Here is a 17,431-nt window from a genome sequence, read left to right on the forward strand (position 1 = left end):
AAGCATTGCACACAAAAGAAAAATGAGAGGAAATGACTGATAAAATATTCAGTCTCTATCAAGGGTATCAATTAGTAAGTCATATAAATTTCTAACCACTGTGCTTTACACCTGAAACCAAGACTGAATGTCAACTGTAATCTACTTTTTTTAAAATTAAAATTATATTAAGTTCCAATTGAGACCACTTTCAATGCTCTAGTTGGAAAATGACTTCTCCAAAATTACTCTATTTTATTAGATAGTGAAATGTACTCTGTCCTGGCTGGGTGGCTCAGTTAGTTGGATCATCATCCTGCACACCACAAGGTTGCAGGTTCAATTCCTGGTCAGGGCACATGCCTAGGTTGGGGTTTCGATCCCTGGTAGAGGTGCATAATGGAGGCAACCAATCGATGTTTCTCTCACTTCAATGTTTCTCTCTCTCTCTCCCTTTCTCTCTCCCTAAAATAAATAAAAACATATCCTTGGGAGAGGATTAAAAAAAAAGCATTCTCATAATGTAATTCATGACCTTTTTTTCTGGATGGTACATTACTTTAAGGGAAATTTACTTAATGTAACAATACAATAACAAATCCAATATAATATATGATATGTTGTCATTATATACGATTATACAAATGATGTAATTTATATCAATTATAATGATATAAACTTTTTTCTAATTCCTTTAAAAAACAATACACATAAATGAGAAAAAGGGAGAAATAGAAATTGGCTTAGAAGTCTGATTACATGTTAACCCCAAAGCAAGAATTTTGAAAAATAAAGTTCATAAGCAATTATTTTTTTAAAAAATGAGTAACAATAGAAAAATGGCTTTCCAGTTTCAAGGCTCAGCACTGACCACAATAAGTAGAATGTATACATGTTTTTGTCCAGTCAGCCCTGTAATTATTTCCTTTTTGAAAATATATTTTATTGATTTCAGAAAGGAAGGAAAAGGGAGAGAGAGATAGAAACATCAATGATGAGAGAGAATCATTGATTGACCAGCTGCCTCCTGCACGTTCCACAGTGGGGATGGAGCCCACAACCAGCCCTATCCGGGAATCGAACTGTGACCTCCTGGTCGATGCTCAACCACTGAGCCCGCTGGCTGGGCTGTAATTATTTCTTTAAAGATGTTCATACTTTATTGGTTTTCCTTCTATTTCCACTGCCACAGTTCTAGTTCATGACCATACCTCAGGCCGGGAATAACACTGTCTCTTCCTAACAGTCCTATTTCCTCTAATTTTCCTTATCTGCTCCCTGTGGAACATCACCTCCGATTATGTTTTCCTTTCATCATGTTTCCAGACTCAAAAACATTCAATAGGTCTCCAATAGCATGTAAGGCCCACTGTTGTCTAAGCTGAAAATAAATTCTCAATCTCACTCCATGTTAGAACTGCAATAACCTTTTTGTGTTGTTAATCCTCACCCAAGGATATTTTTTCCATTGATTTTTAGAGGGAGTGGAAGGGAAGGGAAGAGAAGAGATGGAGAGAGAGAAACATCAATGTGAGAAAGACACATCGATTGGTTGCTTTCCGCACATACCCTGACCAGTACCAGGGATTGAGCCTGCAACCTAGGTAAGTGCCCTTCACTGGAATAGAACCCAGGAACCTTCGGTCAGCAGGTTGATACTCTATGCACTGAGCCAAACTGGCTAGAGCTGTAATAATCTTTTAAATAAACTTTTTATTTTGAAATAATTTCATATTTACAGAAGCATTGCAAGGATACTATATACTGCTGAGTTCCCCTAAATTTTTAACTTGGTTTTCCCTCATATAAACCTTCTACATAACCTGGTATACTTGTCAAAATTAAATAAATTAATAAAATTATATTATTATTATGTAAATTACAGATTCTACTCAGATTTCATTGCTTTTCCATTGATGTCCTTTTTTCTACTCCAGGATTTAGGGTAAACTTTTTATAAGTAATCTAGACCCAATTGTTTTCTAACTCCTGGGAAACAGAGGATCAGATTACTCATGTGACTTATTTAGGGTCATAAACTAATTAGTGGCAGAGCAGTAGTGTGAGTCTCTTGATGTCTTTTATTGGTCATTCATTTATTTAATTAGCCAGTAGCAATTTGTAATGTTTTCTGAATTATGGGTCACTTTGGAAATCTACTGAAAGCATCAGAGGAAACGTCTTTCCATAGAGTTCATATGTGAGTAAGCACACAGCATGTGTCAGGAAACTAATGAACATGCTAACCCTAAGACTTCCTTAAATGCTACACAATACCCCAACACTTCAACAACACTAGTTTATCTTCTACCCTGGATTTGTAAATCAAATTTTACTTTTTACATAGCCAACAAATATCTTAAAGTTACTTTTCTACTTGGCCTTTTTAGCTAAAATTTGAACATCTAAAAAATTCAGAAAGTGTATTTTATCATTTGTTAGTTGCAAAATAAACACTGACCTCCAGGTCACCTGAAATGGTGCCATTTTTAAAGGAGAAAGAGAAAGGAAAATGTGGGTTGGTTTTCCCTCTTGCTTTAGATTACCCTCAATGATCTTAGTAAATTTTCACTTTACAGGAATTTAGATAATGTGGGGAATTTAGTTGAACTTGGCATTATTTACAAACATATTTATGGCCAAGAAAAGAGCTATTTATAAAAATAAAAATTCATTTTTTTGTGTGTGCAATTAATAGATGTTTCCCATGTAAGATCTATTGATATGAATCAGATCAGTGCCTTTAAATTATGAAAACTAAATTAGGTAATTAACTTTCTAGCATTACTGTCATGGGAAAAAAGAAACAGCCTTCATACATAGTACGGAATGTGCCCTAATACAGAACCAGAAATACTCTACATTTAACCTCTGGCCTAATCATGTGGACCAAACCTATGCCAAATAATCAACCAAAGTCCAGTGGTCGGCAAACTGCGGCTCGCAAGTCGCGGTTTGCTGCTCTGTTGACTAATGAGTTTGCCGACCACTGACCTAGACTCTCGATTCCAATAATTACAGGCTGTTGTTGTTCCTTGTGATTAAGGCCCTACCATGAAGAAGAAAAAGTCACCATTGTCAGACACTCTGTTTCATTTCCAATCTCTGAAATAATAAAATGCTATTAAATAAGTGCCAGTATTTCTTTATTTATTTTTGCATTGATTCTGACAACTACTTTAAATCCTATAGAACTGAGCAAATGGGTACGTATGTACAATTTTTACTATAAAAATAACCACAACATTGTATTCTGATCCTCAAATACTTCACCATTATGACTTAAAAGGTGCTAGTAAATACATGAAATAACTGAGGGGGGTTATTCTAAAGATCAAAAAACTAGGCCAGATTTATGTTTTCAAATTAGGAAGGCTTATGATTTCCAATATTTAAAATTATATTTTTCTAGGGGAAAATGATATTTGATACAGCAGGGAGACAAAGAAAGAAAGGACAAAATAAAAATGTCTAAATGAGTTAAATATCTCATTCAATTTTGCTGGATGGGACTTTTATTGGCACAGTTAGAAGGATAATATTAATGTTGCCATCTGTAATTGGAAAAATGAAAATATAACTTGAAGCACAGCTCAAGTTTTCCTTTTCAGAAAATTATTAAGTCATTTGTCTTTACTGATTATTTTTCTTTTGTAAAATATCGTGTTTACTGTTTTGGTGCTTCTACAAACCATAAGAAGATCAATAAAGTCACATAAAAGACCAACAGGACCACCTTTTAATCAGCCCAAATACTTTTTTTTTTTTTTAAATACCAAGTCACTAGTGCAGATGAGCATTTTCATTTTTTTAAAAGACTGAAAGCTAGAGGTGAACTACCAGACAGAAATTTCCTAAAGTTTGTTGGATGTCTTTTCCCACATTAAGTATTTATAGGAAGAGGAGTATTTACGATATAGTATCTCAGTCTTCTACACTAATAAAAGAGAAAGATGCAAACTGACTGTACCTCCACAACGCCCACCAGCCAATCAGGAGTGAGTATGCAAATTAACCCAACAAAGATGATGGGTTAATTTGCATACTCAGGCATGGAGCAAAGACTGAAGGCTCTGCCCAAGAGAAGACTGAAGACTGAAGACTGAAGGCTCCGCTGCGGCCCGGGTCCTGGGTGCTGGCAGCCAGGGGAACGAAGGCCTATTGCACGAATCTTCATGCAACGGGCCTCTAGTCTATATATATAAAAGCCTAATATGCTAAATGTCCGACCCATTGGTCGACCATTCGGTCAATTGCTCGACCAGTCACTATGATGTGCACTGACCACCAGGGGGCAGATGTTCCAACCAGTAGGTTAGCTTGCTACAGGGGTCTGGCCTATTGGGACTGGGTGAGATGGGTCGGACATGCCCTGGAGCCCTCCCGTGGTCCCTCCCCAGATGGCAGGCCCCCATTGGCCCGGATTGGGACTGGGCAAGATGGCCCTGATAGGCCCAGATCACCAGCCAGGCCGAGGAACCCCACCAGTGCACGAATTCGTGCACCGGGCCTCTAGTGTATAATAATTATATTGACAAAGGGACAGAAGCAGATTTTCCAGCTATTGCTTTTAACTAGTATTAATAACTAACTTTTACGTGCAAAGAATATACCCATGTTACTTCACCTTTCTTCAATTATTCCATGCATATCTCAATATACTAGAAAGATGCATTCCTCCATATTGCCTATACAATAAAATCCTGAATAGCAAGACAGTTTTCTGTTTAACTTGGAAGCCTCTGTTTTTTGAAGCTTTGTCATAGATAAGCACATTTGGATTCAGAGTTACAGATACTGATGTGGTTAGAAATATGAAGACACCAGGCAAATATTTTAGGAAGAATATACCTCCTCTTTATTACCCTGAGTATGAAAAGTAAAACCTGGCATTTTTATATATTCAGAGTTGGGAAAGAAAATTAGTGGAAATTTGGTCCTGTCAAAACTCCCAGGCTTAGAAAACGTCCCTGGGTTCAAATAGCCCATAACCTCTATTGATACTTTTCTTTTACAGGATTAATACACTAAAAATATGATCATGTTTTATTAGTCCAATAATTGTGTCATGGCTGGTTTGCCAATGATAACCTTTCTGGCAATTATACATGGAGTAGGTAGATGACGTGGTTGGACCAAATGTCTCCATGGAGGTTTTGAAAGGATCGAATGTCCTGCAAGCAGATGAACAGAATCTCCCTTGCTCCCGCTTGCTCCTTACTACTCTCTCTTTAAAAAAAATAAAAAAATAAATAAAAATAAATATATATATATATTTTAATTGGTTTTAGAGAGGAAGGGAGAGGAAGAGAGAGATAGAAACATCAATGATGTGAGAGAATCATTGATTGTCTGCCTCCTGCAGGTCCCCCACTGGGGATTGAGCTCACAACCTGGGTATGTGCCCTTGACTGGAATTGAACCTGGGACCCTTCAGTTCGCAGGTTGATGCTCTATTCCACTGAGCCAAACCAGCTAGGGCCTTACTGCTCTCTTCACTGTTCTCTCACAGAGGAAACCCTCACAACCTGGCAAGTTATATTCAGAATTATTGTTCCTTTCCATTATTTATGGACTCCAAAGTCAATTGGGCAATGAATAAGAACTCAGTCTCAAGTAGAGTAAGGCAGCTATGAATTTAAATTCTGACTAACACCCTTATTTAACTGTGTGTTATTGGTGACTTATTTAACACTCTTAAGTCTCAGTTTCTTCTCTGAAAAATAAAGATAACAACAATCTTTAACATGCAGATTGGCTGTGAAGATTACTGTATTTTTCCATGTATAAGATGCCCCCCACTTTTCCAACCCAAAATTAAGAAATCAATATATTAAACATTTTGCTGGTTTTCTTCTTAAGGCCTTCTTTTTTTGGCATCTTAAGGAGTTTTTCTTCTGTTTTCTCCACTTTCTGATCATACACTTAGTGGGAGGAGGTCCAAATTGTCTCTCTGCAGCTCTATTTCCATGCTCTTTTGCATAGGTGATTGATTACATTCAGTTTGAATTTTGCAGAGTAAGACAACCACTTACTGGTACTTATCTTTTTGTTTTTTGACATCTTTATGGGCTCAGAACACTCTGGTCCTTGTTGCATCTACACACTCCCACCTCCACCTCCAATTACTACATCAGCTGACGTCAGTAAAAATAAAGCTTGTGATTGAAGGAAGCCTGTTGGACAAGGTATGGGCAGCTATGCACCTGTGCAGCTGACTCCTGTGTATAAGATGCCCCTCGATTTTCAGTAAGGATTTTATAGAAAAAAATAGCATCTTATACACGGAAAAAATATGGTAAATGTGATGAGGAGAAATTGCTTAGAGAAAATAAGTAATTCACTAAACGTTTGCTATTGCTATTATGACATTTTAGAGGTAAAAGATATGTTAGAGATTATCTTGGTCTTCCTCATTGTAGATATGAGGAGACCAAGCTCAGAAACATTAACTAGTTTGCCAAAAATTTCACAGCAAGTTAATATCTGAATCAAGATGAGATTCAGTTCTCCTGATTCCTAGGCTAGGAATTTATATACCAAACTCAAGCACAAACAATGTTGTTTTGGAATTTTAAGCTTGGTTCTTGTTGTCTAAAGATAGCTGTAAGCTAACTATTACAACTTCTTGTATACCCACCTTTCTTAGAGATTATGTGGGGGTAGCTACATCTGGGGGCAGATTGCAAAGTGAGGAGACTGCAGTCAGTTTTGTAAAAATTCCATGTTTTTCAGGACTGCTCCTAAATCTCTTCCTCAAGCCAAGGACTTCACAGCTTTAAATATATATATATATATATATATATTTATATATGTATATTCATATATATATATATATTCTTTTTATTGATTTCAGAGAGAAGGGAGAGGGAGAGATAGAAACATCAATGATGAGAGAGAATCATAGATTGGCTGCCTTCTGCATGCCCCACACTGGGGATCAAGCCCACAACCCGGGCATGTGCCTTGAACAGGAATCTGTGACCCCCTGGTTCACAGGTCGACGCTCAACCACTGAGCTACACTGGCAGGCCCTACTACTTCTTAAATATAGAAATGTAATTTAGTCATTGTTATGGACTTAATGTTTGTATCCTCTCAAAACTCATCCATTGGAAAACCCTACCCCTCAATGTGATGGTATTAGAAGGTGGGGCCTTTGGGTGCAAGTTACAATTAGAGGAAGCCATGAGGGTGGGGCACTCATGAATAGAATTAGTGCTCTTTTATAAGAGTCATTATTGAGCTTGCTTCTTCTCCCTCTCTCCTCTGAGTGAGGATACAAAGAGAAGTCAACCCTCTGCAAGCCATAGAGGGCTCCCCGCAGGACCTGACCCTGCTGGCACCATGACCTCCAATTTCCAGCCTCCACAACTGTAAGAAAAGATTTCTGTGGTCCATAAGCACCCAGTCTACAGTACTTAGTCATAGCAGCATGAAATGACCAGGACAGTCCTGAAGCAGGTATCCCTTTTCAGGAATCTATACCTTTAGTTCCCAAAAAAATCCTCTAGAAGCCAAAGCATTCATCTTACAAAAGTTCTTTTGTTTCTCAGATTTTTTTCTTTTTACATAATTGATACATTAAAAAGTACGTTAAACTCACAAGCTTGCTTTGCTTTTCTCATTTTATAGTTGCTCTATTTCTGGACTCTTCAGAATGCCTATTTTTCATTCACTATGGAAAACCCATCTTCTGTTGAAACCAAGTTGCCTCTGACCACTGCAATATAAACAGCTCGCCCTGTCAGAGGACATACAGTGGAGCAGGATAGGGGAGTGGCTAAGTGCAAAGTGTAAGTAGGGTTGTACCACAGCTCCAGGCAGATCTTACCCCTCAGATTTCCCCTTGTTGTAAGCAGAATAGAATCCCTGGAACCTGTCAGCAAAGATGAATTAGGTTGCTAAGCAGCTGACTTTAAAAGAGGGAAATTATCCTGGATTATCCAATGGACCCAATATAATCACAGGGAATTTAAAAGCAGATAAGGGAAAAGAGTCAGAAAAAGAGATGTGAGCAGTGTCAGAGAAATGCTTTACTATTGGCTTTGTTATTTTTCTTTATTTTTAAATTTAATTTATTGGGGTGACATTGGTTAGTAAAATTATGTAGGTTTCAGGTGCACAGAAAGGAAACTGTGAAAAAGGAATGCAGGTGGCCTCTAAAAGCTGGAAGAGGCAAGGAAACAGGTTAAAGAATGCAGTCCTGCTGGGCACAGGGGCACCTGTACCAGACTGCTACCCGAAAAAACTGTAAGATAATAAATTTGTGTCATTTAAGTCACAATGTTTATGTTAACCTAATTAACATATATGCAATAATGTACTGCTACTTAAATTTGAGTATTTGCCAAGAAAACAGTTAGTTTTTATCACATAATTATGACTTAGTCATCAGTAAGATGCCTTAGCTAATAAAAACTTGTAGGAATAAGGTGATTACTAGCTGGGTACTGAGTCATAGCTCAAAATGCCTTTGCCCAAATTACCAAACCCACATCTTTGGGATTGCCAGATGAAGTCTGTAATGCACTATTACACATAATTCAACGTGGCTCAGCTCATTAAATATGAGACTCAAGTGCAAGAATAAGATAGTCTATTCCTTCATAGAAAAGAACAGGATGATGCAATAAATGGATGTCTACTGTGTTCCAAATACTAGGAGATTTATAAACATCATATTTACTACTAAATTAAGTTGTTAAATTTCACAGGCACTAAGTTTTAAAGCCTGGATTCCAATCGAGGCACTCTGCTTCTGGAGCTTGTGTACTTATCCACTACCTCATCCTTCTCCATTGTACATCCTCTGATGTGGTGAGCTGTTTATATTGCAGTGGTCAGAAGGTAACTTGGTTTTAACAGAAGGGGCCTTCCACAGTGAATGAAAAATGGGCATTCTGAAGAGTCCAGAAATAGATCAACTATAAAACGAGAGAAACAAAAATCTTTAAGTGTAAGGAAAATTTCATATCATAGTAATTAAAGAGTCTTTCTACATTTTTAGCTTGTAATAACAAGGAAATGCAAGTAATGATTTGCTCAGGAAAATCATTCGATTATTCATGCCATTTCCAAATTTGCTGAAACTGTCCTTAACATAAGCAATTATTTCAGTTTCACAGATCAGTAGCTTGATGCTAAAAGACAATTGTTTGTAATGTGTGTATTATTTTTAAATTTGGATGAGTGGAAACATCACATTTATTGAACAGAAATGAAAACATCAAACATGGAAAATTCAAAAGTTATTAAATATTTCTTTTTGTCCAGCAATAAAGTGCTCTAGGTGAAGAGGAAATGGTCCTTGTTCATTACTGGAAAAATGAAGGCCATTCATATAAAAGTTATTGCCCTGATTTTAAAATCTTCATTCCTTATATCCAAATTAATTTTGAAATAAACAACAGCTCAATCATTTCAATTCTAATGACCTATAGGAAACTCAATTATTGATATCATCTGAAAGTAAAGTAGCAAACTTATATAATAACAGGTAAGTAATGTTCATGGGAACATACTTTTTAATAATTAAAAAAATTAAAAACCTTGTGCTCATTAATAGAAGAATAGATGAGTAAAATTAAAATATGGTGTAGTCTTACTCTGGAATAGTATAGTAATTAAAATGTTGAGCTACAGATACATGTCTCCATATGGATAAATCTTAAAATATGAAATGTAAAAAAGTTAGAGAAAGGTTTATACAGTGACATATCACTTACACAAATTAAAATAGGTAAAATAAAATTCTATTGTCTACGTATATATATATGAGAAAGGTCATGTATAAAACACCAGACTTTGAAACACACCAAATTTACTAGTGTATTTGTCACAATGAAAGGGAGGAAAATCCAAAGGAAATGTTTTATTTATTTTTATTAAATAATAACTAGAGCAAATATAATAAAGTATAAAACCAACTACTTAAATATTTTGGGCAAAATATATTTGAAATAAATTGTTCAGAAAATTATTTCAATTTATCATAATAACCAAATAATTCACTCTCTCAAAATTTATGATAATCATATAGTCTTACTAAAAATGTATTCAGTATAAACCCCTCTGAAGATTTCAAGATGACAAGACTATATTGGATATTCTACAAATTTAATTCAGGAAATAAAACTAAGTTTTAAGCTCATGAGAGCTTGAAATTTCCAGTTTTATTTCACAAATTCTTATCTGCACTAAGAAAGTGCAATTTTGTCTCCTGATAGAGACTGTCCCTCAGGAGTCAATCGTAGCACTTTACTGTGAGCATCCTGGTGTAGGTTCATAAATCACCTGTGCCATGTGGAATCTAACAATTTTACAGCTGAACTGTATAGACTTGGGTAGATGGAAGAAACAGAAAATACTTAAACACAAAAAGATCCAGAATTTAAAACCCAATTACTAAAATCACATACTGGGAGCCATATTTAATTTGCTAGAAACTTAACCAGGAGCCAGCGTGTTTTTAATGGCATCCCAGACAAAAGTGGATGTTCAAAGTCATTGAATCCAACCACTCTTCTGAAACACAGCAAGACAAATTGAAAGCAAATGTTGGGACTCTAAGATCTCAGTAATCAAGGAAATGGGGATATGGTTATTCCTCTCAATCACTAGATTACTACTCCTCCCCACCTCCTAATCTGTTCTTCTTTCTGTAAGTTTAGTGATCGTTTTAAAGTACAAATCTGGTCAAGTCACTCCTTTGCTTAAAACTCTTCATTATGCTAAGTGAAATAAGCCAGCCAGAGAAAGACAAGTACCATATGATTTCACTCATATGTGGAATCTAATGAACAAATTAACTACCAAGAAAAATAGAGACAGACTCATAGATAGAGAGCAGGCAGACAGCTCTGGTGTGTCTGTGGGGAGAAGAAGGGGAGTGGAAGGGGAAGGGTATTGGGAGGGTGTGGAGGGATTGAGCGAAAAAGAAAAAAAGATAAGTCATGGACCTGGTCAATATTGTGGTGAATGCAGGGTAGAAGTGGAGGCGGGCATAGTGCGGATAAATAGTGATGGAAAAAATAAAATAAATAAGTAAATAAAAAGTCACTTTGGAGCAAAAAACTCAAAAAAACACAAAAACTCTCCAATGTCCGCTGCTGCTCTTAGGGTTAGGTTGAAACCCCTTAAGTTGACTTACCAGCTTTATCTCTTCCTCCTCATTTTAGTCCACCCCTTCTCGTACTTTAATATTCTAATCAGGGTTTCTTGACTTCCACCCCATTCTATTTAATTAATTGTTTACTTGGGCACATCCAACATTTAGTCCATGGTCTCCTTCTCAAGGAATCAAACTTATGAGGTTCATTATTATAACATTAGTGCCTATCATAGTGCTTGGAATATAGTATTTGTTGAAAAAAGAAAAGGAGGGAGAAACAGGGAAGAGCAAGGAAAAGGGTTGAGGACAGACTAAATGTAAAAATTGGTTTATAAAGCATTAGAAAGAATTACATGATTTGGTGCCAGTCAGAGAAACTATCCCTACATGGCATCTCAGTATTCTATCTTTGTTTCCATTGTTGTTGTTTTTAAATTATAATCAAATTTTGTTACCTATATATTCAGATTTTCTGCTTGAGGGTTTTTTTGTTTTGTTTCATTTTGGGTTTTTTTGTAGCCATGTTAATAACAAGTATCAATGATGACCCTGGCCTGTGTGGTTCAGTTGGTTGGGCTTTGTCCCAAAGTTGTAGGTTTGATTCCCAGTCAGGGCACATGCCTGGGTTGTGGGCTTGATCCCAGTAGGTGGGGTGGGGAGTGGAGGTGCAGGAGGCAACTAATCCATGTTTCTCTCTCTCCCTCACCCTTCCTCTCTCTCAAAAAAATCAATACAAATATCTTTTTTTTAAAAGGCAATGATCACTATTTCTACTTTACAGTTTTACAATAATTTCTAAGTTACCCAAATCATGGCACTATTTAAACAGTTTGCACACAATGCCTAGCAGAAAGTGAAAGTCTAACAGGGATGAGATAGTCATACTGCTTTGTTATTCTAGAGAATTCCATCTTATTTATGTATTCATTCATTAGTTCAATAAATATTTATAGAGTGCTTCTGATGTGCTAAACATTGGTAAATTCTGGGTGTATAATGATGAGCCAAATAGACGTGGCCACTGTCCATATGGAACTTACTATCTAGTGGCTGAGATGACATCTACCAGGCACAAAATAAGGATGAATTCAGCTGTCAAAAAGTGTGGAATTGTGAAATAAGACCTTTATGAGAAATGAAGTATGAAGTTTTACTCTGTACCCAGTATATATTGCACTGGAGAGAGTCCTTGCTTATATTCATATTCAAAAGAAAAACAGACAAGTCACCTTCTCTATCATATTCCTTTAGTTTTCATAAACATTGAGCAACATTTTGAAAATATTAGAATTTCTAGTGTAACCTGAGCCTTTAACCTTAAACCTTAACCTTTGCTTTCATATCTTTTAAGCAGGTATACCTCAGAAGAACAGAGATGGTGGGAAATGACAAATGTATTTACCTCTCACTCAAGTGAGGTTTCCCATGAACTCTCTCAGGGTGTGAAGAAAAGTTGTGTCACAATTGCTATCTTTCAGACTGGGCAGATATACTGATATTATCTTGGATGATGACAGAACCAAGAAAAAGAACAGGGTCTTACAGGTGATAGGATGTTAGCCCAAGGCAGTGTCAAAGACCAGGGGAGGAAACCAGAACACTTACTGGTAAGTGGTGGGGCTGACATTGATGCGCCGAGGGTGACTTCCGGATTCGAATTTGCTTGCCAGAGTGACATTATTTCCAAACAGGCAATATCGTGGCATTCTTACCCCAACAACTCCAGCCAGCACAGAGCCTGAATGAATGCCTATCCTCATCTAAAAAAAAGAAAAAGGATATATTATGTTTTCATTTGGTATGCAATTATTTTAATGAGAAGTACTGCTAATTGTGCACACAGTTAAAAAATGAACTCCTCAAAGGCCTTGGTTGTTATTGTGAGACCAATATCTGGATAAACATGGATGCTGTGAAATAAATGAATAAGTGGACTTATTAAAACTTATTTAATTTGCTACATAAATCTAGTTATGTTACAAGTTAAATCAGGTTTCATTTGTACATTAAATGCTCTATACATGAAAAATGTATTATTCTCCTTCCAGTTATTTATTCTCACATAAAACCCTATTTCCCCTCCATAGCCTTAAAAACAATTATAAATTAAATATTTATATTTCTGTTTATTCTATTTCAATGTTGGATTTTTCCCGTGAGAAAAGAATCCATATGTATTTCCTATTGCTGAATATTCAACACTTAGTTCTGTACCAAGAGCAAAGTAGACACTCAATAGTAATGGTAAAAGTTGAATAAATTGCCTAAATTCCCCAACATGGTATTAAAATGGAGTTATAGAGCATTCAACCCTGGTGTCTGTCAATAAGAGTCGACTGAAACCCTGAAGAGTAAAATAAGTGTTGTATATTTTATTCTCTGAGAATCTGATAAATATTAGTCTGGTCCACCCCTTGAAGGAGCCCTCAATATACACTTAAATAAGGTTTCAGTAATGAAGTTGTATTCCCACGATCTACCCCAAATAACCAAAGCTAATGACGACCAAGTAGGGGAGTGTGAGTAACTCTGGGAATGAGGAGGAGATCTGGTCCCTAGATGTCCACTAGGTAGGCAGTGTCAGCTTTTCCATACCGTGTGTGCTATTGCTGCTATAGTTGTGAGGATAAAATGCTACTCATGGACTAACCCTGCTCATCAGACTGGAGACTTCTGCATGTATCAACCCATAATAAGACAGGTTAAAGCCAATGTGATCTAGCTGAGGTCCTAACAACCTCGTCATCTACTCTTTAAAAAATGATTCTAAAATTTATTTAGAAATTCAATATATTAGGAGGAACCAAGATATACTTAAGAAGAAAAAGTTAAAATATTTGCCCTATGAGATATCAAGAATTTGTATAAACATCTAATTAGTACACAGATATTTATAATATTGGTGCATAGAGACATAGACTAATAAACAAATAGCTCCCCCCAAAAAACTTCAATGCATATATAGGTGATTGATACATGACACAGTTGGCATTTCAAATTAGTGAGAAAAATATGGCATTTCCATTAGGATATTCTTTATCAACTGTGTCTTCATGTGGAAAAAATAACCTGAGTACAATAAAGATCTTAATGTAAAAGGTACAATATAACAGCTTTAAAAACAACTATTTCAATTATAAATTTATTCTCTGAGAATCTGATAAATATTAGTCTGGTCCATGCCCTGAAGGAGCCCTCAAGGTGGAGTTAATATACACTTAAATAAGGTTTTAGTAATGAAGTTGCATGCCCTTGATCTATACCAAAATAACCAAATCTGCAGTATCAGTTAAAACCTAAAATATAGACACCTAAAACTATAGACTTTTATTAGTCGCTTATCATTACTGAAAACTTATTTAAGGTGAGTGGTCCAGATTGCCAAGCAGCTAGTTCTGTTCCCCTTGGTCAGTCAGGTAGCAAGTTCTTATCAGTGTGTTCCTCTTCATATCTTGTCATATATAGGGCGTCCTCTCAAAATGTATACACAATTTAATATCTGATAACTCACTTAATTTTCACTGCTTTTCAGGTTTAAGTGATTTGAAATAATGGGTGAAGCCAGACTAAAATTTATCCTAAAGTACCACTAGATTTTGTTTTTATGGGGACACATAAAAGATAAAGTTTATGGTACAAAACTGGCAATAGTTGACGAATTAGGGGCACAATAATACCAAAGGAAATGATTCTTGATGTTTGTGATTCTATAGCTTTGTATTATCAGAGGTACCTGACCAGGATGGTCCTCAGTTTAAAACAGGCATTGATAAAAATAATTATTCATTTTTGTAGATTCTTTCAAATTTTGAAAATGAACAATGTTAATAAACACTGACTTTATAATCAATCATGTGTATACATTTTGGGGGGACACCCCTGTTTATATTTTTTAGAAAACTTGAAGCTGGGTCAGGAGCATCCTCATGTTCTAACTCATGACGTGGTAAGATAGATAACAGAAGTCCAGGGTGTGAGTATTGAAGTTACCCTTTAAGGTAATCTTCATTCTTTTGCTTAGATCCATATTTATATCTAGTATAATTTTCCTTCTGCCTAAAAGACTTCATCAAACTTTTTTTTAGCTGTAAGTCTACTGGCAATGGATTCTTTCAGTTTTTATATGTTTGAAAAAAATTTTATTTTGCTTGCATATCTGAAAGGTATTTTTACTGGGTATAGAATTCTAGGTTAATATTTTTTCTGGTACTTTAGTGATAGTGCTCTACTGTCTCCTTCTTTGCATTGTTTCTTATGAAAAATCTTCTGGCATGCTTATCTTAATTCCTCCATATGTAATATACATATGATTCCCAACTTATGATGGCTCAACTTAAAATTTTTGGACTTTAAGATGGTGCAAAAGTAATTCACATCCAGTAGAACTGTACTTCAAATTTTGAATTTTTATCTTTTCCTAGGCCAATAATATGTGGTATGATATTCTTTCATGATGCTGGGCAGTGGCAGCAAGCTGCAGCTCCTAGTCAGGCACATGGTCACATGGTAACAACTGATACTCTACAGTATACTTGCCAGCATCTTTTGTATATTGTGGTCTAGGCATGTTTTAATAGGCTAGGCTAAGGATGATGTTTGGTAGGTTAGGTGTATGAAATGGATTTTCAACTTATAATATTTTAACTTATGAAGTACTTACTGGTATGTAATTCCACCATGAGTCAAGGAGCATTTTTATCTCTTTTTCTCCTGGCTGCTTTAAATTTTTGTTTTTTTCTAGTTTTGAAAAACTTTAGTTATAATTTCTTTGATGCTATTTTCTTAATGTTTCTTGTGTTTGGGATTTATTCAGTCTTTTGGATCTGAATGTTTTATATTTTTCACCAAATTTGAAAAAAAAATTCCACAATTATTTCTTCAATAATATTATCTATCCACTCTGCCTTCTCAGAGAAACTAATTACATATTTATTAGGATGCCTGAAATATTTCCACAATTTACTGATAATCTGTTCATTTAAATTATTTTCCCCTCTCTCTGTTTATTTTGGATAATTTCTGCTGCAATGTCTTCAAATTTACTGATATTTTCTTTTGTAATCTGTAATCTTTGTTAATCACATCCAGTATCTTTTTCATCTCAATCATTGTGATTTTCTTCTCTAGTTCAATTGGGATTTCTTTTTATCTTTAAGATGTCAAATGAACGTTTCAACATATGGAATACAGTTTAAATATTTTTTTAAAATTTTCTAATTTGCTAATTCTAATATCTTTTTTTAATTTATTTACCAGTTTTGATTGATTGATTTTTCTGACCATTATGGAACATATTTTTCCAGCTTTTTTCCATGTCTTGTAATTTTTGGTTGGGTGTTAGATATCATTATTTTGACTTTGCTGGGTGTCAAATATTTTTATAGTCTTATAAATATTCTTGAGCTTTGTCCTAAGATATAGTCAAGTTACTTGGAAACAGTTTGTTCCTTTCAAGTCTTGCTTTTTAAGAATTGTTATATCAGTCTTGAGCAGTATTCCATGTACAGCTAGTTATTCCCCACTACTGACACAAGAACTGTCTATTCCATGCCCATGATATATGTGGGTTCCAGATGGGAACAGGCATTTTTTTCTAAGTTCTGTGTGAGTGCCATAAGCTTTTCCTTCAGTCCTTTTAGGCTTTTCCTCCACTAGGCTCAGTGATTTTCCCACATACAAACAGTAATCAGTACTATGCCTCTGAGAAGATATCTGGTAACCTTTGTGCAACAAATTCCTCACTAGTAACTGTGTGTGACCTCTAGCCTCCTTGGTCTTACCACACTCTTTGCTCCATTTTTTCAACTCAGGGAGATTGTTGGGTACTTTTGGATTTGCTCCACCCTGTTCCACAGCATAGATATCTCCCCAGGCAATACACCAGGGAAATCACATCTCATCATATTTGTTTCCTATCGCTGTCTTCCATTGCCTAGTGTTCAGTATCATGAAACTGTTGTTTCTTTGTATATTTTGCTCAGATTTTTAATTGTTTAAGTTGGAAGTGTAAATCCAGTCCTTATTACTCTATATTGACTGGAAGCAGAAATGAGACAGACATTTCTTTTTTTAAAGCAAGTAAGCTATCTGAAAAATTCAGGCCTATTTCTGATGAGAGATTGTCATTTTGGATTTAAAGGTAAACACAATGCTGAGGGGTATTATTAATTTTAAACAAGATATGTGTAAAGCACTTTTTTTCTAAAATTAGCAAAGCATTTTGCAATATTATTAGATTTCTTTGCATTTCTGTTTGCTTTCAGAAGGCCCAATTATATTAAACTAGAGGCCCGATGCACGAAATTCGTGCATGGATAGGGTGTGTAGGCCTGGTTGGCG

General features: G+C 35.6%; 1 protein-coding gene across 1 annotated transcript in view; it reads right to left on the reverse strand.

The window, feature by feature from the left end:
- The window catches only part of GUCY1A2 (guanylate cyclase 1 soluble subunit alpha 2), a gene marked incomplete at its 5' end in the record, with an annotated part of 306,525 nt that overhangs the window by 7,424 nt on the left and 281,670 nt on the right, over positions 1-17,431 (reverse strand). Inside the window, one exon of the mRNA XM_080643198.1 lies at positions 12,698-12,852. Within this exon, the coding sequence (XP_080499324.1) occupies positions 12,698-12,852 (155 nt within the window). The remainder of the gene's footprint in view (positions 1-12,697; positions 12,853-17,431) is intronic.

The sequence above is a fragment of the Plecotus auritus genome (assembly GCF_963455305.1).
Source record: "Plecotus auritus genome assembly, chromosome: 9".
Lineage (NCBI taxonomy): Eukaryota > Metazoa > Chordata > Mammalia > Chiroptera > Vespertilionidae > Plecotus > Plecotus auritus.